Source organism: Phacochoerus africanus, chromosome X (assembly GCF_016906955.1).
Source record: "Phacochoerus africanus isolate WHEZ1 chromosome X, ROS_Pafr_v1, whole genome shotgun sequence".
NCBI classification, from domain to species: Eukaryota; Metazoa; Chordata; class Mammalia; order Artiodactyla; family Suidae; genus Phacochoerus; species Phacochoerus africanus.
The window spans coordinates 60,650,113-60,676,524 of record NC_062560.1 but is presented as its reverse complement, the minus strand read 5'-3'; the positions used below and the strand labels follow the sequence as shown (position 1 = coordinate 60,676,524).

Here is a 26,412-nt window from a genome sequence, read left to right as displayed (position 1 = left end):
TGGCCAACAAGCACGTGAAAAAATACTCAACATCACTGATCACTAGAGAAATGCAAATCAAAACTACTATGAGATACCACATCACACCAGTCAGAATGGCCATCATTTTAAGTCCACAAATAACAAATGCTGGAGAGGGTGTGGAGAAAAGGGAACCCTCCTGCACTGTTGGTGGGAATGTAAATTGGTACAACCACTATGGAAAACAGTATGGGGGTTCCTCAGAAAACTAAATATACAACTACCATATGACCCTGCAATCCCACTCTTTGGCATTTATCCAGATAACTTTCCTTGAAAAAGACACATGCACCTGCATGTTCATTGTAGCACTATTCCCAGTAGCCAAGACATGGAAACAACCCAAATGTCCGACTGATGAATGGATGAAGAAGATGTGGTATATATACACAATGGAATACTACTCAGGCACAAAAAAGAACAAAATAATGCCATTTGCAGCAGCATGGATGGAACCAGACTCTCATACTAAGTGAAGTCAGAAAGAGAAAGACAGACACTATACACTATCACTTATATCTGGAATCTAATATATGGAACAAATAAACATTTCCACAGAAAAGAAACTCAGGGACTTGGAGAACAGACTTGTTGTGGTTGCCAAGGGGGAGGGGGAGGAAGTGGGATGGACTGGGAATCTGGGGTTAATAGATGCAAACTATTGCCTTTGGAATGGATAAGCAATGAGATTCTGCTGTATATAGCACTGGGATCTATATCTAGTCACTTATGATGGAACAGGATGGAGGTTAATGTCAGAAAAAGAATGTATATATGTATATGTGACTGGGTCACTTTGCTGAACAATAGAAAATTGACAGAACACTGTAAAAGAGCTATAATGGAAAAAATAAAAATCATTAAAAATATATGTATATGTACATGTATACATATGCATAAATGAACATATTACATATATAAAAACAAACAAAAAAGGATTTATTTACTTCTAAATTTAAGGTTTGGAAGCTCACGCATATTTGATTCCTAGGAGAAAACAGACAAGTTATCTTACTACAGCTGTAGCTGTAGGTCATTACTGGCACCCTGTCATAGGATTAGAAGTAAACTAGGGGAACACACGTCCCCATGTTTCTAGGTAAGAGTACAAGAGATAAATAATTTCTCAGCCTTATCATTAATCTGCTGTTTATCTTGAAAAGGCCAAAATAACTTTCGACCTAAAAGGCTGCATTTTATGTCCCATTAATGCGGAGGAACTTGCTCTCTCCTAAAATACCACTAAAATGACCCCACAAAAAGAGTATAAAAAAAACCAAGGATGAAGAGAGCAATCAAGAGATAAAAACAAATTTTATAAGAGGAAAATAGTTGGATAAGTGGTAACTGACTGCACAGAGTAGAAAAAGCTAAACTATGATTCCTGTAGGGCAGATGTCAATAAGAGACAAGCCAATTTTTAGCATATTTAAAATATTTCCACAAAGAAGAGTTTTCTCCCTGGAGAGGTTGAACCTGACAGGCTGGACTCATAGGCAGTAGACACAGCGAAAGTCAGGGATAAAGTAACATACTATTAATAGGGGATTAAATTAAAGTCTGTATATGACTGGAGAGACTTTGACTCCTTTATTTTCTCTGAGTCAGCAGAAATACGGTATACTACTATTCCCCCCGTACAACTTCAGGAAGGAAAATTCCTGGGCCAGGAATTGAATCCGAGCTGCAGCTATGACCCTACACCACATAGGTCAGATTCTATAACCCACTGTGCCGGCCAGGGGATTAAACCTGCGCTTCCACAGCAACTGAAGCTGCGGCAGTCAGATTTTTAATCCACTGTGCCACATAACAGGAACTCCCAAGATGGGCATTATCAAAGAAATAATAAAAGAAAACTTCCCACTAAAGAATACAGATTTCTAGGAGCTCCCACTGTGGGGCAACAGCATCGGCAGCATCTTAGGAGAGCTGGGACTTGTGTTCAATCCCTGGCCTGACACAATGTAAGGATCCAACATTGCTGCAGTTGCAGCTTAGGCTGTGACTGTGGCTTGGATCTGATCCCTGGCCTGGGAGCTCCATATGCCATGGGGTGGCCAAAAATGAATTAAAAAAGAAAAGAAAATAAAAGAAAAGAATACCTATTTCCAGATTGAAAGGGCCCACCAAGCACCAAGCACAATAAGTGAGAAACAATCCACACCAAGGCACATCACTGTGAAATTAAAAAATGTTTCGGGACAAAGATAATGAAAATTTCCAGAGTGGAGGGAAGATATAGGTCAAATAAAAAGAATCAGGAATTATAATAGACTTTTCAACAGCAACACTAAAAGTAGAAAACAATGGACCAAAGCCTTCAAAATTCTGAAGAAAACCAATTACTATTGTAGAATTCTAAACACAGCCAAACTAACAGGTGTAAGAACCACCACCACCACCACCACCATCATAACAAAAAGCTATTTACAGGCATGCAATCATTTAAAACATTTTCCTTTCATGCACATTTTCTCAGAAAGTTATTTGGGTTATACTCCACTAACACAAAGAGGTATCTTAAGAATGAGGAAGACATGGAATCTGTTTCAACAATAGAGAAGAGAAGTGAAGCAGGTTCCCAGGATGATGGTCCCAGGTTGATGGCTGGGCAGTAGGGCTAGAGAAAGCAAACCAGGACAGAAGATTCCAGGAGGGTTGTCTTCAAGAAAGAAATGAATTGATAAATTGCTGATTGTTTGACTCTATTGAGAGATTTATAATTCTGTTAAGAAGTTTGGAGATAAATTTTTCTTTCTTTCTTTCTTTGCTTTTTAGGGCTGCACCTGCAGCATATGGAGTTCTCAGGCTAGGGGTCTAATTGGAGGTGCAGCTGCTGGCCTATACCAGTCACAGCAACGCCAGATCTGAGCTGCGTCTGGGGCCTACACTGCAGCTCACTACAATGCCAGATCCTTAACCCACTGAGCAAGGCCAGGGCTTGAACCCTCAACCTCATGGTTCCTAGTCGGATTCATTTCTGCTGTGCCATGATGGGAACTCCTAGAGATAAATTTTTTTTCCTTGTCTTTTTGCCTTTTCTAGGGTCACTCCCGCGGCATATGGAGATTCCCAGGCTAGAGGTCTAATCGGAGCTGTAGCCACCGGCCTACACCACGGCCACAGCAATGTGGGATCTGAGCCGTGTCTGCAACCTATACCACAGCTCATGGCAATGCCAGATCCTTAACTCACTGAGCAAGGCCAGGGATCGAACCCGAAACCTCATGGTTCCTAGTCAGATTCGTTGACCACTGAGCCACGACGGGAACTCCGTAGAGATAAATTTTTGATAAGAACATTGAAGACTAAGTAAATGAAAAAAAGAGATTATTGGAGTTCCTGCTGCAGCGCAGCAGAAACGGCAGAAACAAATCCGACTAGTATCCATGAGGATGTGGGTTCGCTCTTTGGTCTTGCTCAGTGGGTCGGGGATCCAGCATTGCTGTGAGCTGTGATGTAGAATGCAGATGTGGCTTGGATCTGGTGTTGCTGTGGCTGTGGTATAGGCTGGCAGCTGTAGCTCCGATTTGATCCTTAGCCTGGGAATATCCATATGCCATGTGTGCGGCCCTGAAAATAAAAAAAAAGAGATTAACTTCAGAAAATAAAAAAGGCTGTACAAGAAAGGAAATAGAATCATATTATACTATGTAGCTCAGCTGTAAAACATATTTACATAATCATAAAAATTTAACACTAAATATTCATCTAATCAAAAATTGTGATATAACAATTTTGAAAGACAGACGTGAGGCAGTGTGCATGGAGGATGTATAAGAGAGCTATATTCCCATCTCCCACAGCAGGAGGTCAATTGATAATGTGTAAAATTTTTAAATTGACATAATTATACTGTCAACTCTTATCTAGAAATCTGGAGGTAAATGTCAGAAGAAACAGCTTAAAGAACTTAAAGCATAAGCCTAGGGAATAGGGAAGAATGTAGTAAGGCAGGAGATTGCTTTTATTTTTCTAAGTATCATACTATTTGACCTGTAAAGATGATATACATGCATTTGTGTGTCATAAAGAAAAAATTAGTTTTAAAAGAGTTAAGACTGTGATAACAAAAAGGAAATTAAAACCTCTACTGGCAACTCAGTTATTATTTTGGAAGCAACTTCTACTCTATGGAAAAAAGTGGTGAAAATTATTTAGAAGAAACACTTTTCTTGCTTTTACTCTGAAAATTTAGGGGAGCTGGTGGTAGAAATGTATGAATAATGTAGGGATTTCTTGGGAACAACATATAGGGCTTTGAGGGTGGTAGGATATAGCTGAATGGGAAAATAATCCACTCTTCCCCCTACCAATTCTGCTCCCCTCTGTGGATGGGAAACCCTGGGCTACAAGGGAAAATAAGATCTGGAGCAAGGGTCAACCTAAAAGCCAAAAACTTGTATTTAAGAAAAGAACTGATTATAAATTAACAAGGGCCACTTAAAAGCAGTTAAGCTATTTGTAAAGTCATGTGACATCCATAAGTCTCTTCATAATTTTCACTATAATCCAGACTATCTCCTAAAAGATGGACCTTTCTTAGAATTCCAGCATAATTATTAGAACAAAATTTCTCTACCAGTAGGGACCTTATTTATTTATTTATTTTTGCTTTTTAGGGCCGCACTCGTGGCATATGGGAGTTCCCTGGCTAGGGCTCAAATCGGAGCTACAGCTGCTGGCCTACACCACAGCCACAGCAATGTAGGATCCGAGCCACATCTGTGACTTACACCATAGCTCACAGCAATGCCAGATCCTCAGCTCACTGAGTGAGGCCAAGGATTGAACCCACATCCTCATGGATACTAGGTGGGCTCATTACCACTGAGCTGCATTGGGAACTTCCAGGATCACATTTACTACAACATTATCTATTAAATACCTGTTGCACTGGAGTTCCCATCATGGTGCCGTGGAAACAATCCAACTAGGAGCCATGAGGTTGTGGGTTCAATCCCTGGCCTTGCTCAGTGGGTTAAGGATCTGGCGTTGCCATGAGCTGTGGTGTAGGTTGCAGATGTGGCTTGGATCTTGCGTTGCTGTGGCTGTGGTGTAGGCCGGCAGTTGTAGCTCTGATTGGACCCCTAGCCTAGGAACCTCCATGTGCCACAGGTGCAGCCCTAAAAAGCAAAAAAAAAAAAAAAAAAAACCCAAAAAACAAACAAACAAAACCTGTTGCACAGGTAAGGTATTAGGTTAAATGAAAGAAAATTATAGTTTCTTTATCCTGAATGTATCCTTTTTTTAGCCAACAGTACAACTCCAGTTGTTTTATGCACATTATATTGCCTTGTCATCATCAAATCGGTATACCTATTTTCTTCCCATACAACTAAAAGAGATGGTAGACATGAACGAATGTATGCCCTAGTAAATATTTTACCTGGTACTGGAACTGGATGGGCTGCAGCTGGCTGTCATTCTGAGTCATTTTCTTGGCTAGGGCCTCTTTCAGTGCAAGGGCTTTATTCAACTCAACCAGCTCCTTAGACATCTGAGCTTGACGTAGAGCATGCTGAGTGGTGAAAGCATCAGAAGACCTGCTGCTCTCTGGACTGATTTCCACTTGCTGGAAAAGATCAGGATAAAGATTTGTAAGAGAAACAAATAATTGAAGCTCCTTAGGCACTGTTTCATCAAGTCCCACAGCCTCTTCTCCATTATTTGTACCTTGGTTCTTTTTAAAACTGTGGCTTCTCAAACGTTTGCTTTAAACATCTGAATTAAATTGAGCTAGCCTATTTCTCTGCTCTCTGCTCTTATTTCTTACATCCTTTAACTGACTTTTTTTTTATTTTAGAGTGAATCAAGTTTCTTTCTCTCTCCTTTATGGGTCTGGCCAATACTTCTTACTTTCACCTCATTGTAAGGGGTCCTTAGAGGAGAGAGGGCTCTGGAAATGGCGCTTTAGGGATGGTGGAAATGGTAAAAGGCTTCATTTATTCTCAGAGAGGTGACCTTTGGCAACTGATTTGTCTCTTATCTTTCCTCTTTCAGAAAAAAAAAATACCAATGTAAATGTTTTAGGGGGAATAGCTCTCTCAAGCAAACCATTGTACAGCCTTTCATTCTGACTTTGCTCTATAACCTTCAGCCAATATCTAATTCATTTTATCTATTCTTGCAACTTGAATGCTCAAAATATTTTCCTTGGTTATTTTAACCCCAACCATCTAATCTACAGAAAAATATGCTGAGAAAAAATTATCTTCCATTTCTTCTCTAATGCTTTTGTGACTCTGCCATAATTTCCTAAATTGTTTCCATCCTCCTTTTAACATGCTAGACGGTTGATGTAGAATACTAACATCTAACAAGAAATCAGTAAGTCGTGGAGTTCCTGTCGTGGCTCAGGGGTTAACGAATCCGACTAGGAACCATGAGGTTTCAGGTTAGGTCCCTGGCCTTGCTCAGTGGGTTAAGGATCCGGCGTTGCTGTGAGCTGTGGTGTAGGTTGCAGACGCGGCTCAGATCCCACGTTGCTGTGGCTCTGGCGTAGGCAAGTGGCTACAGCTCTGATTCGACCCCTAGCCTGGGAACCTCCATATGCCGCGGGAGCGGCCCAAGAAATGGCAAAAAGACAAAAAAAAAAAAAAGAAAAAAGAAATCAGTAAGTCAGATTGCAAATATGGAAAGTGGCATCCCTAAGAAGCCCTGCCACCTATTACAAGTTATACTATTTGAGAGAGCACCTGTCCCAGTTGGGGATTTTACAGTTAGCTGAGATTTACACTCAAGATTTCTGGATTTCCAAGGCGTTCTATGGAGGATGTTAACAATCACTTATTCTCTTCTTCAGCTGAGTGATAAATTATAATAAATGGCATAGGTAAAGGGGCCAACTACTTACAAAGGGACCAGCTACTTACAGCTTCTGGTTCCACTGCAATATCGATGGCTGCAGCCATGCAAGCAACAGTTTCATCCTGCAATGACAAATGACGTCTCAGTTTAGGAGCCTACTAATGGACTTTATGTGGGTTATTCAGATTATTTTCAAGTTTATATAGAGACCATTTAAGGTGCTGGACCAATTTCGTAGTCACATATACCCTCCAACAGCTGCAGCGTTGCCATTTCCCACCTCTCAAGAGTCTGTCTTCTTTATAAAGGTTGATTGTATAGTCTTTATAAAAAAAAAATAGGGTCATGTGGCAAATGACAGATTTACTGCACCTCTCCTGCTCTGCCAGAGATCACTGGGCTAGAGTGAAACACAGCCATTCCAACAGGCCAAAGTTTAATCCACTTTATAGACTCTACCCTTTCTTTTTATGTTTTTACCACTAAGTCCATTTCTATAATGTAGAGGTCTAGCCAGTTCTCATGGGCATACCATCCTAAGACCAAATGTAGCAAATAAAGACAATGCAGCAAAAAGTGAATAGGATTAAGGACTATTTTTGATTTTTATTTTATAGGCAATCAAGGTAGCAAGAGCCTACTTTATAAGGAAATAAATGCCACAGGAGAATGCCCCAGAAAAATGTGCTCATGAAGTCAGACAAATATACTTTAGTCTCTGTTCCTCATATACATAAGAACAAACCATATACAGCTCCTCCAGGTAGTAGATTCCCTCCCAGAGAAGGGTAAATTCCTTTTTTTTTGGGGGGGGCATTAGAACAACAAGCACCTAAAAGGGAAACCTAAAACCACTTATTACAACTAATTTGTTTATAGGCTATCATATGAGCAAGCTCTCTGTTCTCCCCACCGGAATTTAGGCTTTATTTGGCATTGCAGCATAAGGATTACCACTTCTGTTTAAGTGATGCTACCAAGCCCTGGGAAGGACTATTTCCAGGAAGTCATATGATTAAGGTCATAGGTAAAAGAGCTATTGGCTCAATAGCAGGGAAAGAATTTAGGGTTAGCACAGGGAGTCTCTGCATCAGCCCAGTGAAACACTACATAGATGCTAAAACTTGAATCCTCAGTACCTGTAAGGCAAGGAGTGAAGAGTCTCTTCATAAATGCTGTTTGTATGTAAAGCATCTCCCTTATTCTGTCCAGAAATTCCCAGTGAGACTCAAAGAGAATTCAAAGGAAGCTCCAGGGTTCCTACATACTTTCTCATGATTTACAGTACTGGTGATTCTCCAAGGGCAGGGCCTACTAACTCCTTAAAAAACAGAGCACTTCAAGTATATCAGAATGTTTGAAGCATTCACAATGGGTTGGATACAAAGGAATAAAAGCAAGAAATGGAAAGATAAATACTGACATGGGAGCAAACAAGGAGTGTATTGGGAGTACAGACCAGGAGCCCCCAGAACAGTCGAAGGGAGAGATTCCTAGTAGAAGAAAAATCTGACTCATGTTCAGAATCATAAAGGGGGTGAGGGTGGTGATGGAGCAATGAGGATGAGAATTCAGGGAGAGGGCTTTCAAGTCCAAAAGCATGGAGGCAACCAAGACCATGGCACATGTGGACATCAGAAGGTGTCACAGTACATTTGGGGCATAATCTGGGAAGGGATGGGTAACAGAAAGCAAAGGCTTCATTTCAGTATGTTTGGTAATGGCAGCTCTTAATTCATCACTTGTTTCAAATTCACTGAGAAACATTAAAGAAAAGAGGTAGCTGGGGGAAAAAAAAATCCAAAACAGAGCACTTCGATATATTATAGGTTAATGGTTACCCTTTTCTTCCTCCCAGTAAGTCTCAGTAAAAGGACTAGTTATAGGCCTATCCTAGATTAGTAGGGCCTATGACACTGGCTTTTGGAGACTTTTTCTAGGATGTTCCAGGGGGTCAGGATCAATGTAGATCAATTCAACATGTTCTGAAAAAGACATGGTGTTGCTGTAGGTTTACCTTTTGATCCAAGAAAATTTCATAGTGCTATGGTTTAAGCTTTGGCGACATGTTTTACATGAACATGGCAGGATTCTGCCCTTGTAATCCTAAATGTAAATATAAAACAATAGCTTTATTTCAATCTAATAGCCTCTTTCTCCCTCATTCTAAGGCTATAACTATGAACCTCTTGTATTAAAAACATGATTTGCTGGAGGTGATGGTGAGGGGAACAAGACTATGGTACACTGAGCTACATTAACCAGCAATATGTTCCAAAATGAAGTCTGTGCTTATAGGCTGTAGGCAATTGCATTGCTGGGCATGCAAAATGCTTTTTATGGAACTGGTATTGGAGGAGGGGGGTAAAAACAAAACAAAACGAATTTGGATTTTGTGGGAATTGAAAGGACTGCATGAATTTCCTCACAGGTAACTGCAACAAGGAGGTCTGCTTGAATTACATTTTAAAGGAAGAAATGGTACAGTTTATCACTTAAAACCCCAGGAGAAAGGTCCAGGAACAATGGTTGCCTTCATAATTGAAAAGGGGGTGTTCACTCGTCACTTAAAATAAAAACAGTTTTAATCCAAAATGAAGGGCACAGGCACTTACATTTGAAACATTTTGCTTTCACTATAGTGAATCTTAATAAAAGCCACAGGATACATTGTTGTGTATTTCCAAAAAAATATGTAGCTGGGAGGGTCTCCAAACAATAGGCACAGAGAACTCTGATTCAAGAGTCCAGCAGGAGTCCTGGGTAAAAGGGTTTACTCTACCTAACTGTGACAGAGGATGGAAACCAGGGACTTTATTAGCTTGTGGCAATCTTTAGCACCCTCCTGCTGTGCGTGCCAAGTGAATTTTAGTGGCAGACACAGCGATTCTGCAGAGTTCTTCTGAGCCAGCCACCACTAGAGACTTCCTCCATAGGCACACCAGGCACCAGTCATACTGCCAGATCCTCAAGGAGAATGTGCCTTCTCTTACTTTGTTAACTTGGTTCCATGGGTTTCCTTCTTAATCTTCCCCATGAAGCTCAAAGCCCCAGAAATGAGGTGGTATGGAATCCTTTAAGATTGGCGTGGTAGCCATGAACAATGGTGCCCTGGATCACTCTTCTGATATTATAAGCTTTGGCTCCACTAAGGTTCTGCAGCTTAGATCATCTGGATTCTGAGGCAGTTCACACAAAGTTTTCATACATAAGCTGCTTTAGTTATTTTTAAGTGGAATTACATATGGTGAAATTTAATCTTGTGATAGCCATTCTCTAGCATGCACTCTATACTTCAGCTACAATGAAGTTCTTACCATGCTCTATCTTCTTTTAATTTTTTTTTTTTTTTTTTTTTTGCTTTTGAGGGCCGCACCCACAGCATATGGAAGTTCCCAGAATAGGGGTAGAATCGGAGCTGCAGCTGCTGGCCTACGCCACAGCCACAGCAACTTGGGATCCGAGCTGTGTCTGTGACCTACACTGCAGCTCACGGATATGCCGGATCCTTAACCCACTGAGCAAGGCCAGGGATCAAACCTGCAACCCCATGGACACAATTTGGGTTCATTACTGCTGAGCCACAACTGGAACACTCTTACTGTGTTCTAAATTTTCATGCCTTTTTGCCTTTGTGCATACCTTTTCCTCTTTGAGTAGCAAACAAACGCTTATTCATTTTTTAGGAAACAGTTTCTTCTGTGTTGCTTTCCTGACTTTCCTAAGCAGTTAATCATCCCTTCCTCTGTACTCCCACTGTACTTTGCTCATATTGCTAATGTAAGAGGATTAAAACAGACATGAGAGAGGGCTCCTAGTCTTCCTTGCCTCCTTTCCCTTTTCCCTTTCTTGGCCCTCTCTCCCAACTGTGAACCTTGACCAAATGACAAACTACAAGGTTTGCAAGAACAACTGAAAATTATCAGACATTTATCAGGATGAGATTGTACCAAGAAGCATGAAAACTGGAGCATCTTCCAACCAAGATTCATAGCAATTAAAAAAAACTGCTACCTGAGCCAAACCACAAGATACATACCCTCTCTTCTCACCCTATGAAACTCCAATCCTGTTTCAACTCAGGGAGTTATCTGAAGTTCAAAGAATCCCTGAGTGCATCAGCTGAAAGCCCTTAACCTCAATTTTAGTCAATTATTTTTTTTTGATAATAATACAGTGCTAAGCAAGGTTACATTCAGGTAGTGAGTGGCAGAATGGTTTTCAAATCATGGTCTGTCTGGCTCTGAAGCCCATGTTCTCAGTTACTATGGCTTGTTTGTTGGATAAATGAACTGTCATGTTGGACTATCTGTAATAATTTTGTATAGTACTGCTTATTCTAAAACACTACTTTTTAGTCTTTTGGATATTTACTCATTTAATTTCTTAAACTGGCCATCATAACCATTATCCCCACAATACTATTTGGTATTTTTCTCATTGACTCTTTTTCAAGAGTAAAATATAGGCGTGGGTGATTTTGTCATTACCCCACCACCTTCTTCTTTTTACAGTCACACCTAAGGCATATGGACATTCCAGGGCTAGGGGTCGAATTGGAGCTGCAGCTGCCAGCCTACACCACAGCCACAACAATGCAGGATCCAAGCCACATCTGTGATCTACACCGCAGCTTGTGGCAATGCTGGATCCTTAACCCACTGAGCAAAGCCAGGGATCGAAACCGCATCCTCACTGACACTATGTTGGGTTCTTAACCCACTGGACCACAATGGGAACTCCCTGTGATACCCTTTTGACAGCTCTAGGGAATACTGAGCAAGACTTGGGATAAAGAATCACTGTTCTGATAAAATTAAAGCTCTGTTTTAGAGCTAGGAATTACTACCAGGCATTTACCATATACATTACTGCTTCAGAATAATAAACAATAGGATATAGATGGAACAAAACAAACCATAACCCTTTTACCAACTATGACCCCTTAATATAATATGATTTCAATTTTTATTTATTTTATTTTATTTTGGCCATGACATATGTGGCTTGATGTGGGATCTCAGTTCCCAGACCAGGGATTGAACCTGAGCTGTAGCAGTGAAAGCACCAAATTCTAACCACTAGACCACCAGGGAACTCCCTATGATTTCAATTTTTTTAAAATAAAGAAGTATCTATGCCTAATGACTAAGAGAAAGAACATCAAAAATAAAAATATGTAGAGTTCCCTGGTAGACTAGTGGTTAAGGATCTGGTGTTGTCACTACTGTGGTCTAGTTACTGCTATGGCGTGGGTTGGATCCCTGGGAACTTCTATATGCCACTGGCATGGCCAAAAAGAAATAAATAAATAAAAAGATATTTTTATCACAATCCAATTTCACAGGATTTAAAAAAAAAGAAAAAAAGATATTTTTAGGGTGGGAGGATTGTAAATTTTTTTCTTCTGGGAAAAACAACAAACAACCACCCTCCCAACAAAACCTACCCACAACTACTATAATGGTTCTAAAAATAAATAAAAATGGGAACTTAGAGCAGAATGATGATTCAGACTAATTTATTACTGGTTATAAAAGAGAGTTATGATATTCCTTGGTGGTTCTAAGCTATCTGTCAGAACTCAGCTTATTTAAAATCGGGGTATGGTATAAAGCTTCTTATTAAGTTAGCCTGCACTCAAAGGACAGCAAATCAATGACTACTGCTGATGCTACCCAGGCAATTTTGCACTGCTGTGTTGCTGCTTCCAGCATCTGATTAGAAGACTGAATTATTAATGTGGCATTTCCTATGTACTCTGTGAGTGTTTTAACTAATTCAATATACAAGATCATATACAATGATCTTTGTCCTCAAACAGCTCACACTCTAGCTGTTTCAACAAAAGGTACAGAGTCAGACAGGTTTCTATGCATCAAGAGAAACAAACAAAAATAATATGCTTATTTACACACCCCTACTCTGCTTACCGATAGCTGGGTAATCACTTGCTGCAGGTTACGAATTATCTCTACATTTTCTTTTAATTCCTGGTCTTCCAAAGTCTCCACTAGCTTTTGAAGATCCACTTTGCAGCTGAAAATTCAAGAAAAGGAGCCTAAGGGTTAATGACACTATAAAGGCTGGTGTGGGTCCATGATTAGGTACTAAGGTGGTACAGGTCACTAACAAACATCTGGTAGGAAACTTACGCTGCATGCTGCCTGAGCTCTTCTAGCTTGGCGTTCATTTTTTCATTCGCTTGTTCTGTCTGCAACAAAGACCCAGGAGATCATCAGTGGCAATGCCTGAGAGCCTCACATAATTATGCCCTCTCTCCTATTCCTACAGATTAAAACCTAGGTAGAGAAAGTCTGCCTCCATCGCTGTAACAGAGGATTTAGTGGGCTTTGGTTATTTAGTGAGAAATGTGTTTTTCAACAGAGTCACGGAAATTAGCCCTTCAGTCAACATGAGCTACTAAAAATAGCATCTAAGCAGCTGGGTCTCATGCTTGCCATGAAGCTCAGACTATGGGATGGAGTGTGAAGCCTTAATTTCATAGAGAACTTTGCAACTGGGGGAAAAAGCAATACTTCCTGGCATGTTACTCCCTGCTGTTTGAAAAAAATCCCACTTGCTTTAACCTGCCTCCTACACTATACTGTTCCTTAGCCCCAGCAATAAGGACATTTAAAACATAAAATGGTCTCACATTGAATATGAGCTGAGGGTTTTTTCAGGTTATACTATCTGATATGGTAAGCCAGTTTTAGCAAAAGAAAGCAAGAAAAAGGATGAGGCGTAAGAATGATGGCAGAGAAGAAGAAATGGCCGAGGCAGCTACGTTTTGGGAAGGGTAATTGATATTTTCCATTTTATTTCAATCACAGTATCTGTAACATGCCAGATGCTGCAACAGATTTGGGAAGGACAGTTTATATAGGACAAAGATGTTATGAAGTTATGACAGGACATCAAACAATAAACCTATTGGGCAGCCATTGTAACAACCTTATAAAGGTCAGACGGTTATGTGGCTAGAATAACAAGCATTGTCTGTTACATCAGTCACACTCACATGTGAAACACAGCTTACATCTTCAAAGACATAAAAATGCAGCACTCTATACAGATAGAAAACTGTACAAAAATCCCCTAGATCCCATTTTCACCCTTCTTCTGGTAATGGACATTTCAATGGACCTAGGATTTGGCACCCTTTAAAGAAATCTTTAAGTAGCTTACCCTTCGTTGACTAGAGTACAGTGATGCATGAAGGTGTATAAATTACAGATGTTCAATTACATTTTGGTGAAAACTCATTTTCACTTCTGGCAACAGCTGTGCTAGCAAAGACTGAGTTGTATTTAGACTGGTAGAAAAATGTTAGTGACAGAGCCAGCATGAGCTGATCCAGGAGACTACTACCACACAGGTAGTAGGATACAGAACTGGTATAATATTACACAGTGATCCACAATTTGGATTTAAAATTAATTTCCCAGATGTGAAAGGATTTAAAATTAATTTCCCAGATGTTTTATCTCACCATGACAGCTGTTAGGATGGGATATGAAATGTAGTAACAGGGGAGCCAGAAAGGCACTAAAATCTTGGTGAGAGGACAGTTACTTGAAATTATGGAAGATTAGGAAGAACTTAAGGTGATAGGGGGACCTGATTCTTTCCTTTTTGGTATTTTAGAACAAATCAATTTAAAAGTGGGATTTATGTAGGTTCTTTGTGTAGCTATATAGGTGTTCATGGTATAATTATTTTAATTTTTCTGTATGTTTGCTTATAAGCATTAGGATTTTCCCTGGAGGGGCTCCATGAGAGGGTATGGAAATACAAATCTATTTCTTTCCATGTAATTTTATCTCTCATGATGAGAAGCATGTTAAATATTTTAGAAACTGAAGCTAGTAAATGTCCAGACTGCTAGTAGTTTAGTCTTGGAGCCTCACCAAAATGATCCTCTCCAGCATCTGGGCTGTCTGACCAGCAGCTTCACTTAGACCACGACTTAATTTTTCATTCTCCTCTACCAGGGACTGATTCTTTTCCATTAAGGATTGTAGATTCTCTGATGGTTCCACACTAAAACCAAGAAAGGAACATATTAGAAAAATATCTGGGAGTTCCCATCGTGGCGCAGTGGTTAACGAATCCGACTGGGAACCATGAGGTTGCGGGTTTGGTCCCTGCCCTTGCTCAGTGGGTTAACGATCCGGCGTTGCCGTGAGCTGTGGTGTAGGCTGCAGACGCGGCTCGGATCCCGCATTGCTGTGGCTCTGGTGTAGGCTGGTGGCAATGGCTCCGATTCAACCCCTAGCCTGGGAACCTCCATGTGCCGCGGGAGCGGCCCAAGAAATAGCAACAACAACAACAACAACAACAAAAAGACAAAAAAAATCTGATTGATAACATCTACATCAAAGGAGGATAAAAATATATATCCCATAGACCTTTGGGGAGAGTTGGTTTAAAATTATCTCCTAAAAGTCTAGAAAAAAAAAGTGTGTTCATTCCAATCTATTCTCCCAGTCAAATAGAATACTCGATAAATAAGAATGTATGCCTGAACTACTTTAAATTAATAGTTAAGAGGAAGGTAGTAATTCAGAACCAGATATGGTTGCAACAGGAATGACTAACTTCTTGGTTTGTGATTTTTCTATTTGTGCCATGTAGGTAAGAAGGAAAGGCTAACTGTAGCTAAGATAAATGTTCTCTTCCTCGGAGTTCCCGTTGTGGCGCAGGGTTAACGAATCCGACTAGGAATCATGAGGTTGCGGGTTTGATCCCTGCCCTTGCTCAGTGGGTTAAGGATCTGGCATTGCCGTGAGCTGTGGTGTAGGTCGCAGACGCGGGCTTGGATCTGGCATTGCTGTGGCTCTGGCTCCGATTGGATCCCTAGCCTGGAAACCTCCATGTGCCTCGGGTGCAGCCCTAAAAAGACAAAAGACAAAAAAAAAAAAAAAAAAAGATTAAGGAAGTAAAGAAAGGAAGAGGTATGGGGGAACTAGATGTTAACACTGCTCAAGGTTAAAATTTAACCTCATCAACACAAGTCAATTATCTATTTGCTCTAAAGTTTAGGGAAGTAGAATTTAAAAAGTCAAAAAGTTGAAATGATGACCTATGGCCACTAAGAACACATTTCACAATTCTCCACAAATAAGTGCTCCCTTCTAAATGCTTGCCTTGCTTTAAACTTATGACCCCCAGCCTCTTGTTCCTCATTTGTCTATCAATTTTTAATGGCTTAGAGTGGGTGGAGGCAATAATGGTGTCTATTTCAAATAGGAGTGGAAGGGAGGGACAGAAGTAGCTTGAAAGATAAGAACCTTTGGAATTTATGCAGTTTACTTGCTATCAGTTCCAAACTAATGAATAAGAAGAAGTATAGTTTTGATTTGTTGTTGTTTTTTGGTAATCCATTGGGATTAATTGTTCAAAAGACTGGAAATTAGGATGGGTGAAAAAAGATCAGAAGAAACATGAAGATTTTTTTCATGAAGATTTGTCAAGGATATAAGAGAAAAAAAAGGACAGGGAACAGCTGTTCTCAATCTCAAGAAAGGATAAAAAAGGATTTCAGGAATAGATGCTCTCTCACTCAGTTTAAGACCTCTATGAATTCTTATAGAAGATTTTAGCATGTTCTTCATCAGAAAGTTAATAGTAACGCCACACCATAGGGCTTCATATTACACTCTTGAGAATTTACTAGAACTCTTATGAAGGAATGTTCAATTAAAATGTCAATTATAAAAATAAACTATGAGTAAATTTAATGTTATTTTAGATTGCTCTGATTTCTTTTTCTTTTTAAACATTATTTATTTTTAATTTTTATTTTTTTGCTTTTTAGGGCCATGCTTGTGGCATATGAAAATTCCCATGCTAGGAGTCAAATCAGAGCTACAGCTCCCAACTTACACCACAGCTCAGGGCAACACCAGATCCTTAACCCACTGAGCAGGGCCAGGGATTGAACCCGTGTCCTCAAGAATAGTTGGGTTCCTTACTGTTGAGCCAAGATGGGAACTCCCAGATTTCTTTATTGTTATTAAACTGAAAACTTCTATGCATCACTCATATAAGTTGACAAGCTCCAAAGTAATGACATTTTTAACTCAACAGGTTTTTTTCCTCTAAAAATTTCCAAGCTTTCTCTAAATGGAGGAAAATACAATGGAAACCAATGTTTCCTCTTTCACCTGCTATTTAATTGCCAATGCTAGGAATTCAAGTTAGTTGAGCATGTGCAAAATGAGAAACACACCCAGGAAATCTATATAAAAGTTTCAATGACACACATTCAAAAAGAAAAGAATGTAACCTAAGGAAAAAGCAAAAACATTCATATATATAAACTGTACACTTTGTAAAAAGCCTTATGAAATGTCTCTAAAAATATAAATATACATTTTTGAGAAAAGAAGTAGCATCTTTATTTCTTTGTAGAACATTGACCAATTGGAATTCCCCTGTGGCACAGTGAGTTAAGGATCTGGCATTGCCACTGCAGAAGCTTGGGTCACTGCTGTGGTGCAGGTTTGATCCCTGGCCTGGGAACCTCCACATGCCATGGGTGTGGCCAAATAAACAAAATACAAAAAAAAAAAAAAAAAAAACCCACAAAAACATTGAACAATTGCCTTCAATTGTCTGATTCATGAACTGTTTCTTAGAATCAGCTACTTTTGTAGCTGAAACTATGTACTATAGGATATTTTAGGCAGTTGGAAGTCTGGAATGTTTTTCATTAGTCTTGTGTTCATTAATCTTGTCTTACATAAAACAGCTCTATGCTAAATTGAAAGGAAGAAAGGTTAACTGCTTCTAAGCTGGGTATACTAGAACAGGTCTTTAGGAAACCCTTAAGGAGATCCAAGCTTTCCCCAGTTTCTTTCTTTCTCTCTCTTTTTTTCCTTCCTTTTGCTTTTTAGGGCCGCACATGCAGCGTATGGAAGTTCCTAGGGACTGAATCAGAGCCACAGCTTCCCACCTAATGCCACAGCCATAGCAATGCCAGATCTGAGCCACGTTTGCAAACCACACCACAACTCACGGTAATGCCAAATTCTTAACCCACTGAGCAAAGCCAGGGATCGAACCTGGGTCCTCATGGATACTAGTTGGGTTCGTTACTGCTGAGCCACAACGGGAACTCCATTCCTCAGTTTCTTTATCCAACATTCTTAAAATATTACCAGGACACCAAGATGAAATGACTCAGAGGGAGAAATACAAAGAGAAGGGCAGTCATTTCTGGGTGATAAAATTATGGCAATTTTAAGATTTATTCTTTACATGTTTCTAAATGTCCTATAAGAAGCAATGTATCATGTTTATAACCAGAAAATGACTGAGTTATTGAGAATAAGGATATTAAGAGAAAATAGGTTCACACCAAACAAGTATAAACTCCAAATGGAAAAATAAAATGTAAAAAATAAAAACAACGTAAGTACTAGAAGAAAACATGGGTGAATTCCTCTTTAATCTTGGTGCAGGGAAAGGCTAACTATGAATCAAAATCCAGAAATGGGAGGAGAATATATACAATGTAGCCACCTTGGGAAACAATTTGGCAGTTTCTTTAAAAGTTAAACATAATGGAGTACCCATCATGGCTCAGTGATAATGAATCTGACTAGTATCCATGAGGACACAGGTTTGATCCCTGGCTTTGCTTTGTGGATTAAGGATCTGGCTTTGCCGTGAGCTCTGGTGTAGCTCACAGATGCTACTTGGATCTGGTTTTGCTGTGACTGTGGCTGTGGCTGTGGTGTAGGCTGGTGGCTACAGCACCAGTTCAACCCCTAGCCTGGGAATCTCCAAATGCCATGGGCGCAGCCCTTAAAAAAAAAAAGTTAAACATATGACCCAGAAATTCCACTTCTAGGCATCTACCCAATAAAAAGCATACGTCCATACAAAAACTTGCAAGTGAATGTTTATGGCAGCATAATTCATGATAGCCAAAAAGTTGAAAGAACCCCAAAGTCTATCAACTGGTAAATGGACAGGGGGACAGACAAAATGTATATCCAGCTAATGGAATACTATTTAGTGATAAAAGGAATGAATAATGATAGAGTTCCCATTATGGCACAGCAGAAATGAATCTGACTAGGAACTATGAGGTTGTGGGTTCGATCCCTGGCCTCCATCAGTGGGTTAAGGATCTGGTGTTGCCGTGAGCTATGGTGTAGGTCACAGACATGGCTCGGATCTGGTGTTGCTGTGGCTCTGACGTAGGCTGGCAGCTGTAGCTCCAATTGGATCCCTAGCCTGGGAACCTCCATATGCCACAGGTGTGGCCCCAAAAAGACCAAAAAAAAAAAAAAAAGGAATGAATACTGATACATGCTATAATATGGATGAATCTCAGAAACATTATAGATGAAAGAAGCCATACAAAAAGATTCCACACACATGAAATGTCTACAAAGCAAATTTTTTTTGGGTCATTTTTTTTTTTTTTTTGTCTTTTTGGGGCTGCACCCCTAGCATATGGAGGTTCCCAGGCTAGGGGTCGAATCAGAGCTGCAGGCCTATATCACAGCCACAGCAACGCCAGATCCGAGCCGCATCTGAAATCTACACCACAGCTCACGGCAACACCGGATCCTTAACCCACTGAGCACGGCCAGGGATCAAACACACAACCTCACGGTTCCTAGTCGAATTAATTTCTGCTGCTCCACGACAGGAAATCCTTTTTTTAAAAAATCTTTTTAGGGCCGTACCCACAGCATATGGAGGTTTCCAGGTTAGGGGTTGAATCGGAGCTGTAGCTGCCCAGCCTACGCCACAGCCATGGCAACACAGGAACCGAGCTACACCTGCAACCTACACCAGAGCTCACGGCAAAGCCAGATCCTTAATCCACAAAGCGAGGCCAGGGATCAAACCTGTATCCTCATGGATACTAGTCAGATTCCTTTCCACTGAGCCACCACGGGAACTCCCACAATAGGCAAATCTTGTAGAAATAGCAAGCAGATTAATGGTTTCCTAAGGCTGGGAGTGGGAAAAGGAGTGACTACAAACGGGCATGAGGGATCATTTTGGGGTGATGGAAATGTTCTAAAATTGGATTGTGGTGATTAGCTGTAGAGAACAAATTATCCTAATATCCTGTTAAAATATTTGTAACACCCATTACAGACAAAAGGCTAATATCACTAATATAAAAAGAACTACTGAAAATAAGGGCCAGGAATTCCTATTGTGGCTCAGGGGGTTAAGGACCCAATGTTGTCTCTGTGAGAATGTGGGTTTGATCCCTGGCCTCGCTCAGCGGGTTAATGATGCAGTGTTGCCTCAAGCTGTAGGATAGGTTGCAGACACAGCTTGGATCCAGTGTTGCTGTGGCAGCTCCAATTTGACCCCTAGCCTGGGAACTTCCATATGCTGCAAGTACTGCCATAAAAAAGGAAAAAAAAAGAGGGGGCCAAAAAAAAAGAGGGGGCTGTTATAAATAAAAACAAAGAAAATAAGTGTTGGCAAGGATGTGAAGATATCAGAATGCTTGTGAACTTCCAGGAGGAAAGCAAAATGGTGTTACCATTTAACTAAATAATTAAAAAAATAGAATAACTATATGATCCAGCTATTCTACCTCTGGGTATAGTACCCAAGAAACTGAAAGTAGAGTCTTAAGGACATATTTGCATACCCATGTTCATAGCAGCATTATTCACAATAGCCAAAAAACAAAAGCAACCTGTGTCCATTGACAGATGAGTTGATATACAACATATGATATATACACACAATGGAATATTATTCAGCCTTTAAAAGGAAGGAAATTATGACATATGTCATAATATAGATGAAACTTGAAGACATTCTGCTAAAGGATAACTATTGTATTATTTCACTCATATGAGTTACTTAGAGTAATCAAATGAAAGTAGAATGGTGAAGGCCAGGGGCTGAGGAGAGGGGGAAATGGGAAGTTATTGTTCAATGGGTACAGAGTTTCAGTTTTGAAAGATAAAAGTTTTGGGGAGGATGGTGGTGCTAGCTGCACAACACTGTGAATAAACTTAATGCTACTGAACTGTATCTTAAAAATGATTAAAATGGTAAGTTTTTGTTATATAGAGTTTATCCACAATTTTTTTAAAAAAGGGCCAAAGGGTCAAAAACATCCAATAGAAAAATAGGACAGATGAATGATCACCAGAAAAAGTGATAAAAGCGGCCCTGAAACATATGAAAAAAAAAGGCAGCTCAAACCCACTCATAATTAAATAAATGCAAATTAAAACAATACTGAGATAGAATTTCTTCCCTATCAGATTGGCAAAAATTGAAAAAGTATGACAACGCATTTCATTGGCAAGGGTGTGGGGAAATAAGCACTCTCATACACTGCTGCTGGGAATGCAAATTGGTATAATCCTTCTGGAGGGGAAAATGGCAGTATCAAATAAAACCACATGTACACTCATACCTTTTGTCTCAGCAATCTCATTTCTAGAAATCTACTCCGAAGAAAAATAATGAACGATATGAAATTTTATACACACAAGGTCATTCACTGCAGCACTTTGTAACTGCAAAGTATTGGAAACAACCTAATGCCCATAGGCAGGAGAGAAGATGAATTACTATGTATGGCATATGCACACATAAGAGTGCCATGCAGCTGTAAAACAGAATGAGGAAGACTGTTTTATGAATTGATAATAATTTTGAGGAAATAGTGAAAAAAGCAAAGCCACAAAGTGTATCTATAGTATACTACCATTCACCTGAGAAAAAAGAGGATATGAAAAAATACATCAGTATCTGCTCATTTGTACAAAAAGAAATGCAGGAATAAACTGAAGAGATGGGTTAAATACAGGGGGAAATAGAACAGTGGTGATAAAGGGACAGAGTAGCATGGACAAAGAGAATGACATGCTTTTTTTTTTTCCTTTTTAAAAAATATGGTGGGACTTCGTGCCGTGGTGCAGTGCGTTAAGAATCTGACTGCAGGAGTTCCTGTCGTGGCTCAGGGGCTAATAAATTCAACTAGGAACCATGAGGTTGCGGGTTCGGTCCCTGCCCTTGCTCAGTGGGTTAAGGATCTGGTGTTGCCGTGACCTGTGGTGTAGGTTGCAGATGCGGCTCGGATCCCAAGTTGCTGTGGATCTGGTGTAGGCCGGTGGCTACAGAAGACAAAAAGACAAAAAGCCAAAAAAAAAAAAAAAAAAAAGAAAAAGAAAAAGAATCTGACTGCATTGGCTTAGGTCACTGTAGAGGTACAGGTTTGGACCCTGGTCCAGTGTAGTGGGTTAAAGGATCTGGTGTTGCTGCAGCTGTGGCGTAGGTCTTAGATGCAGTTTGGATTCAATTACTGGCCTGGGAACTTCCATCTGCCACAGGTGCAGCCATAAAACAAAAATACATACAGTGGTGAAAAGCATAATATGAAATTTACCATCTTAACCATTTCTATATATTTGAGTATCTTTATTTTAATTAATTAATTAATTAATTTTTGCTTTTTAGGGTCATGCCCGCGGCATATGGAGGTTCCCAGGCTAGGGGTTGAATTGGAGCTACAGCTGCCAGCCTCCACCACAGCCAAAGCAATGCAGGATCCGAGCCACGTCTGTGACCTATGCTATAGCTCACGGCAATGCTGGATCCTCAACCCACTGAGCAAGGTCAGGGATTGAACCCACAACCTCATGGATCCTAGTCGGGTTCGTTAACCACTGAACCACGAAGGGAATGCTTGAATTTGAGTATTTTTAATTCTTTTTTTTTTTTTTTGTATTTTCTAGTGCCGCACCTGCAGCATATGGAGGTTCCCAGGCTAGGGGTCTAATTGGAGCTATAGCCACCGGCCTACGCCACAGCCACAGCAACGTGGGATCCAAGCCACCTCTGTGACCTACACCACAACTCAGGGCAATGCTGGATCCTTAACCCACTGAGCGAGGCCAGGGATCGAACCTGTAACCTCATGGTTCCTAGTCGGATTCGTTAACCACTGAGCCACGACGGGAACTCCTTTAATTCTTCATATAAGTAGAATCATACAGTATTTGTCTTTTTCAACTTATTTCACTTATTTTACTTAACATATTGTCCTCAAGTTTCATTCATGTTGTAACATGTAATAGAATTTCCTTCCCGTTTAAGGCTGAATAATAGTCTCTTGTATGTATGTATTGTATTTATATACCACATTTTATTTATCCATTCATCCACTGATGGACATTTCTGTAGCTTCCACTTCCTTAACTATTATGAATAGTGCTGTTATGAGCATGGGTATGCAAATATCTCTTTGAGACCTTGTTTTCAATTCTTTTGCATATATACCCAAAGGTAGGACTGCTGGATCATATGGCAGCTCTATTTTTAATTTTTTTTTAAGGAAACTCCATATTGTTTCCCATAGCAGTTATACCATTTTATAATCCCTCTAACAGTGCACACAGGTTCTAACTTTTCCAGGTTTTCCTCACATCCTCAACAACATTTGTTATTTTCTGTTTTTGTTTTTTTTTTATAATAGCCATCTTGACAGGTGTATGGTGATATCTCATTGTGGTTTTGATTTTCATTTCTCTGTTCTGAAGATATCTTTTTGTATAACTCTGAATCTCAGACTATCACAATGTTTCACATAGCCTTCACATACCCAAAATATAAACAAATAATTAAAACCAACCAAGCAAGATGTAGGGAGCACTCACAGTGGAATACAAACAATAACTTAGGGAAACAGTATCTTGCCTGGATACTCTAAGCCTAAAGACAAAAAGAACTGTACATACATGCTGTAATCTAGTTTTTTCCCTTTGTTTTCTTTTTTGCCAGGCCAGGGATCCAATCTGAGCCTGAGCTGCAACCTATGCCACAGCTGCAGGAATGCTGGATCCTTAGCCCACTGTGCCATAATGGGAATTCCAAAGTTTCTAAAAGTGTTTCTCACAGGGGTATGGACTAGAAATTCTGAAATTATTTTATGTGTATGCTAGAACTAAACAAGTAAATAGAATGTAGATAATGAGAGCTGTTTTTTCATTGTTGGAGAAAGAAGTTATAAAGAGAGTGGAAAGATGAAAATAAACCCTATAATGCTGGACTGGAATCAGAAGTGTCAGTCTAAAATCATGGTTTTTAATACATATATAGATAGATATAAAAATACAGATATGAGTATATGTGTGAGTTACTATACATACAGATATTTCCTAGCTCAAAAGTAGTGACATCCCAATAACAATGAGCACACTTAATGCCCAGATCTGGTTCCTAAATACCATTTTCCAATTTAAAAACAAAAAAAGCAAAAACCAGGGCTCCTTGGACATACGATTGATTCCAGAACTGGGGCAGGGAAAAATATAAGATGAGTGTGGAACATCTGGTGGAAGTGCTTAAAAACTTGATGGCGTGTTAAAGAACATAAGAGCCACCCTGAAGGAGCTCCTAGTGGACAAAGCAGAAACAATTTGGGCAATAAAACAAATAATGATAGTTCTGGATGTTAATGCATAAAATAAAAGAGATACCCATGAGTCTATATGAATATAAATACATAATCAAATAAATAAATGGTAGGGGAAGAGAGAGACAGTTTTTCCTCATAGTAGAATTCCAATTAATGAACTTCTAAGGCCAGAACCCACACTCCTAAATAGATAGGATGTTTGTTAAGATCCCTACCTTGACACCAAGTGCTACCAGAAACTTTAGAATATCAGGGGGAAGACAATCATAAGAAGAAATAGGCTCTGCTAGAATATACATTTAAAATTAGTCTGACTCTTACTTTATAGATCCAGGCAGGGTACCTCCATGGGCTTGTAGCAACAAGACCTGTAGCTGTTGTACCTAAGAAAGGCAAAGAAAAATAGCTATTTACTAACCAAAAACTACTGATCCCAAATTGGGGGGATGGGATTGACCTTTACACACTACTGTGTATAAAGCAGATAACTGGCAAGGACCTGCTGTGTAGTACAGAGAAATGAACTCAATATTCTGTAATAACCTATATGGGAATAAAGAATAGATACATATTTATGATTCGCTTTGCTGTACACCTGAAACTAATAACAACATTGTAAGTCAACTATACGCGAATAAAAATTTTTAAAAAAGGTAAGATGTCCTTTTTGGTAATGTATAACTAGGTTTATAAAATTTTTGTACATATTAAAACACATGATATTTATCCAAAGAAAATAAAGTTAATTAAAACAAAATCTACTAAGACTTAAAAAAATTACTTACCCCTCATCAGCAAAATTACCATATTAGCAGTAGGGTGATTTTGCTTTGATACCTATGAAATCTAAGGCATAGCTTAGGTTTTACAGTAAGCAATAGGGCTGATGATTCAGTGATAAAAGGACAATCAACATTACATGAATAACTAGTTCTTAGAAGATGAGTCATCCCTTTTATCTAAGCACCTTCGTGAGTTTTTATTGAACATCTATTTTTTTTTCCCAATCAGACTTAGCACTGGGCTAAGCAGTGTGGGGGAATACAAAAATAAACTCTGGTGGTTTATTCTCAAGTTTACAATCTAGTTGATGAAGACAAGACTAAGGCTTGGAAAAGTAGGAAATAATACAAGACAGAAGATGCTAGGTCATCAGGTATAGTTAAGTCCTTTAGGGTTCTGCGAAGAAGCAAATTTGATGAAATCCCAAAACAGTCCAAAGGAGGCTTCATGTGGATGGATCTTAAACCAGAGTGCACATGCAGTCATCCTCTCCATTTCCTCCTATGACAAAAGAGGAGCTGTTCTGCTTGTGCTTTGGCTCCCAACTCTTCTTGCCTCCTGAGAAATCTTACTCTATTTGCTATCCCTTCTCTCTTCTATATATTCAACTTCTTCATTTTTTACAAGATCCTTACTATTAAGATTAAAATATGTTCAAGTCTCTTCCATCTTAAAACAAAACAAAAGCACCTTTCCCAATCCCATTTCCTATCTCTTTTGTCCAATTTCTCTCTTTTACAAAGTTTGAGAGAAGAGTCTACCCCCACTGCCTTCATTTCCTTTTGCTCTTCTCTCACTTGGTCCTTAACCTATTCCAATGATTTGTGCCCACAACATTCCACTAAAATAACTCTTGCCAAGGTCATCAATGATCTGCATGTCACTACATTCCATGGGCATTTTTCAGTCTTCATTTTATTTGACTGTTTGGTAGCATCTGGCTTATCAGACACCACAGTTTCCTGCCTTTCCTTCTATTCTTCAAGCTGATCTTCCAGTTCTCTTTCTTAGTCTGTTTTTGCTCCAATTGTCCTTTAAATGATAAAGATCCTCAAAGCTCAGTATCAGTCTTCTCACTTTGTATTCTCTCCTTAAAGTCTCATCTCTGCCTATGGTTTCAATTACCATCTTTAAACTGGCGACTCCCAAATTTATCTCAAACGCAGATCTTTCTGAATTTAGAACTTTTTTTTAATGCAATAACACTAGTATTTTACATTTATTTTCACATCATTATTTCCAAAGCATGACTACACATGTGATTTCATTTGATGCACATAGATTTCCAAATCATTTACAGAGAACAAGCCTGTTTGATAGGGAGAAACTGGTATTTTATCTCCATTTTATGTCTAGGAGGGCTT

The 26,412-nt window shown here is 39.5% G+C and overlaps 1 protein-coding gene across 2 annotated transcripts in view; it reads right to left on the bottom strand.

Annotated features, from left to right (window-relative positions):
* Nucleotides 1-26,412, bottom strand: part of KIF4A (kinesin family member 4A) — a 130,415-nt gene that overhangs the window by 46,378 nt on the left and 57,625 nt on the right. For both annotated transcript variants that reach the window (XM_047765088.1, XM_047765087.1), the window contains exons 10-15: nt 24,587-24,648; nt 14,748-14,880; nt 12,990-13,048; nt 12,768-12,873; nt 6,900-6,956; nt 5,414-5,599 (exon numbers count right to left, since the gene is read on the bottom strand). In XM_047765088.1, coding sequence (XP_047621044.1) covers nt 5,414-5,599; nt 6,900-6,956; nt 12,768-12,873; nt 12,990-13,048; nt 14,748-14,880; nt 24,587-24,648 — 603 coding nt within the window. The remainder of the gene's footprint in view (nt 1-5,413; nt 5,600-6,899; nt 6,957-12,767; nt 12,874-12,989; nt 13,049-14,747; nt 14,881-24,586; nt 24,649-26,412) is intronic.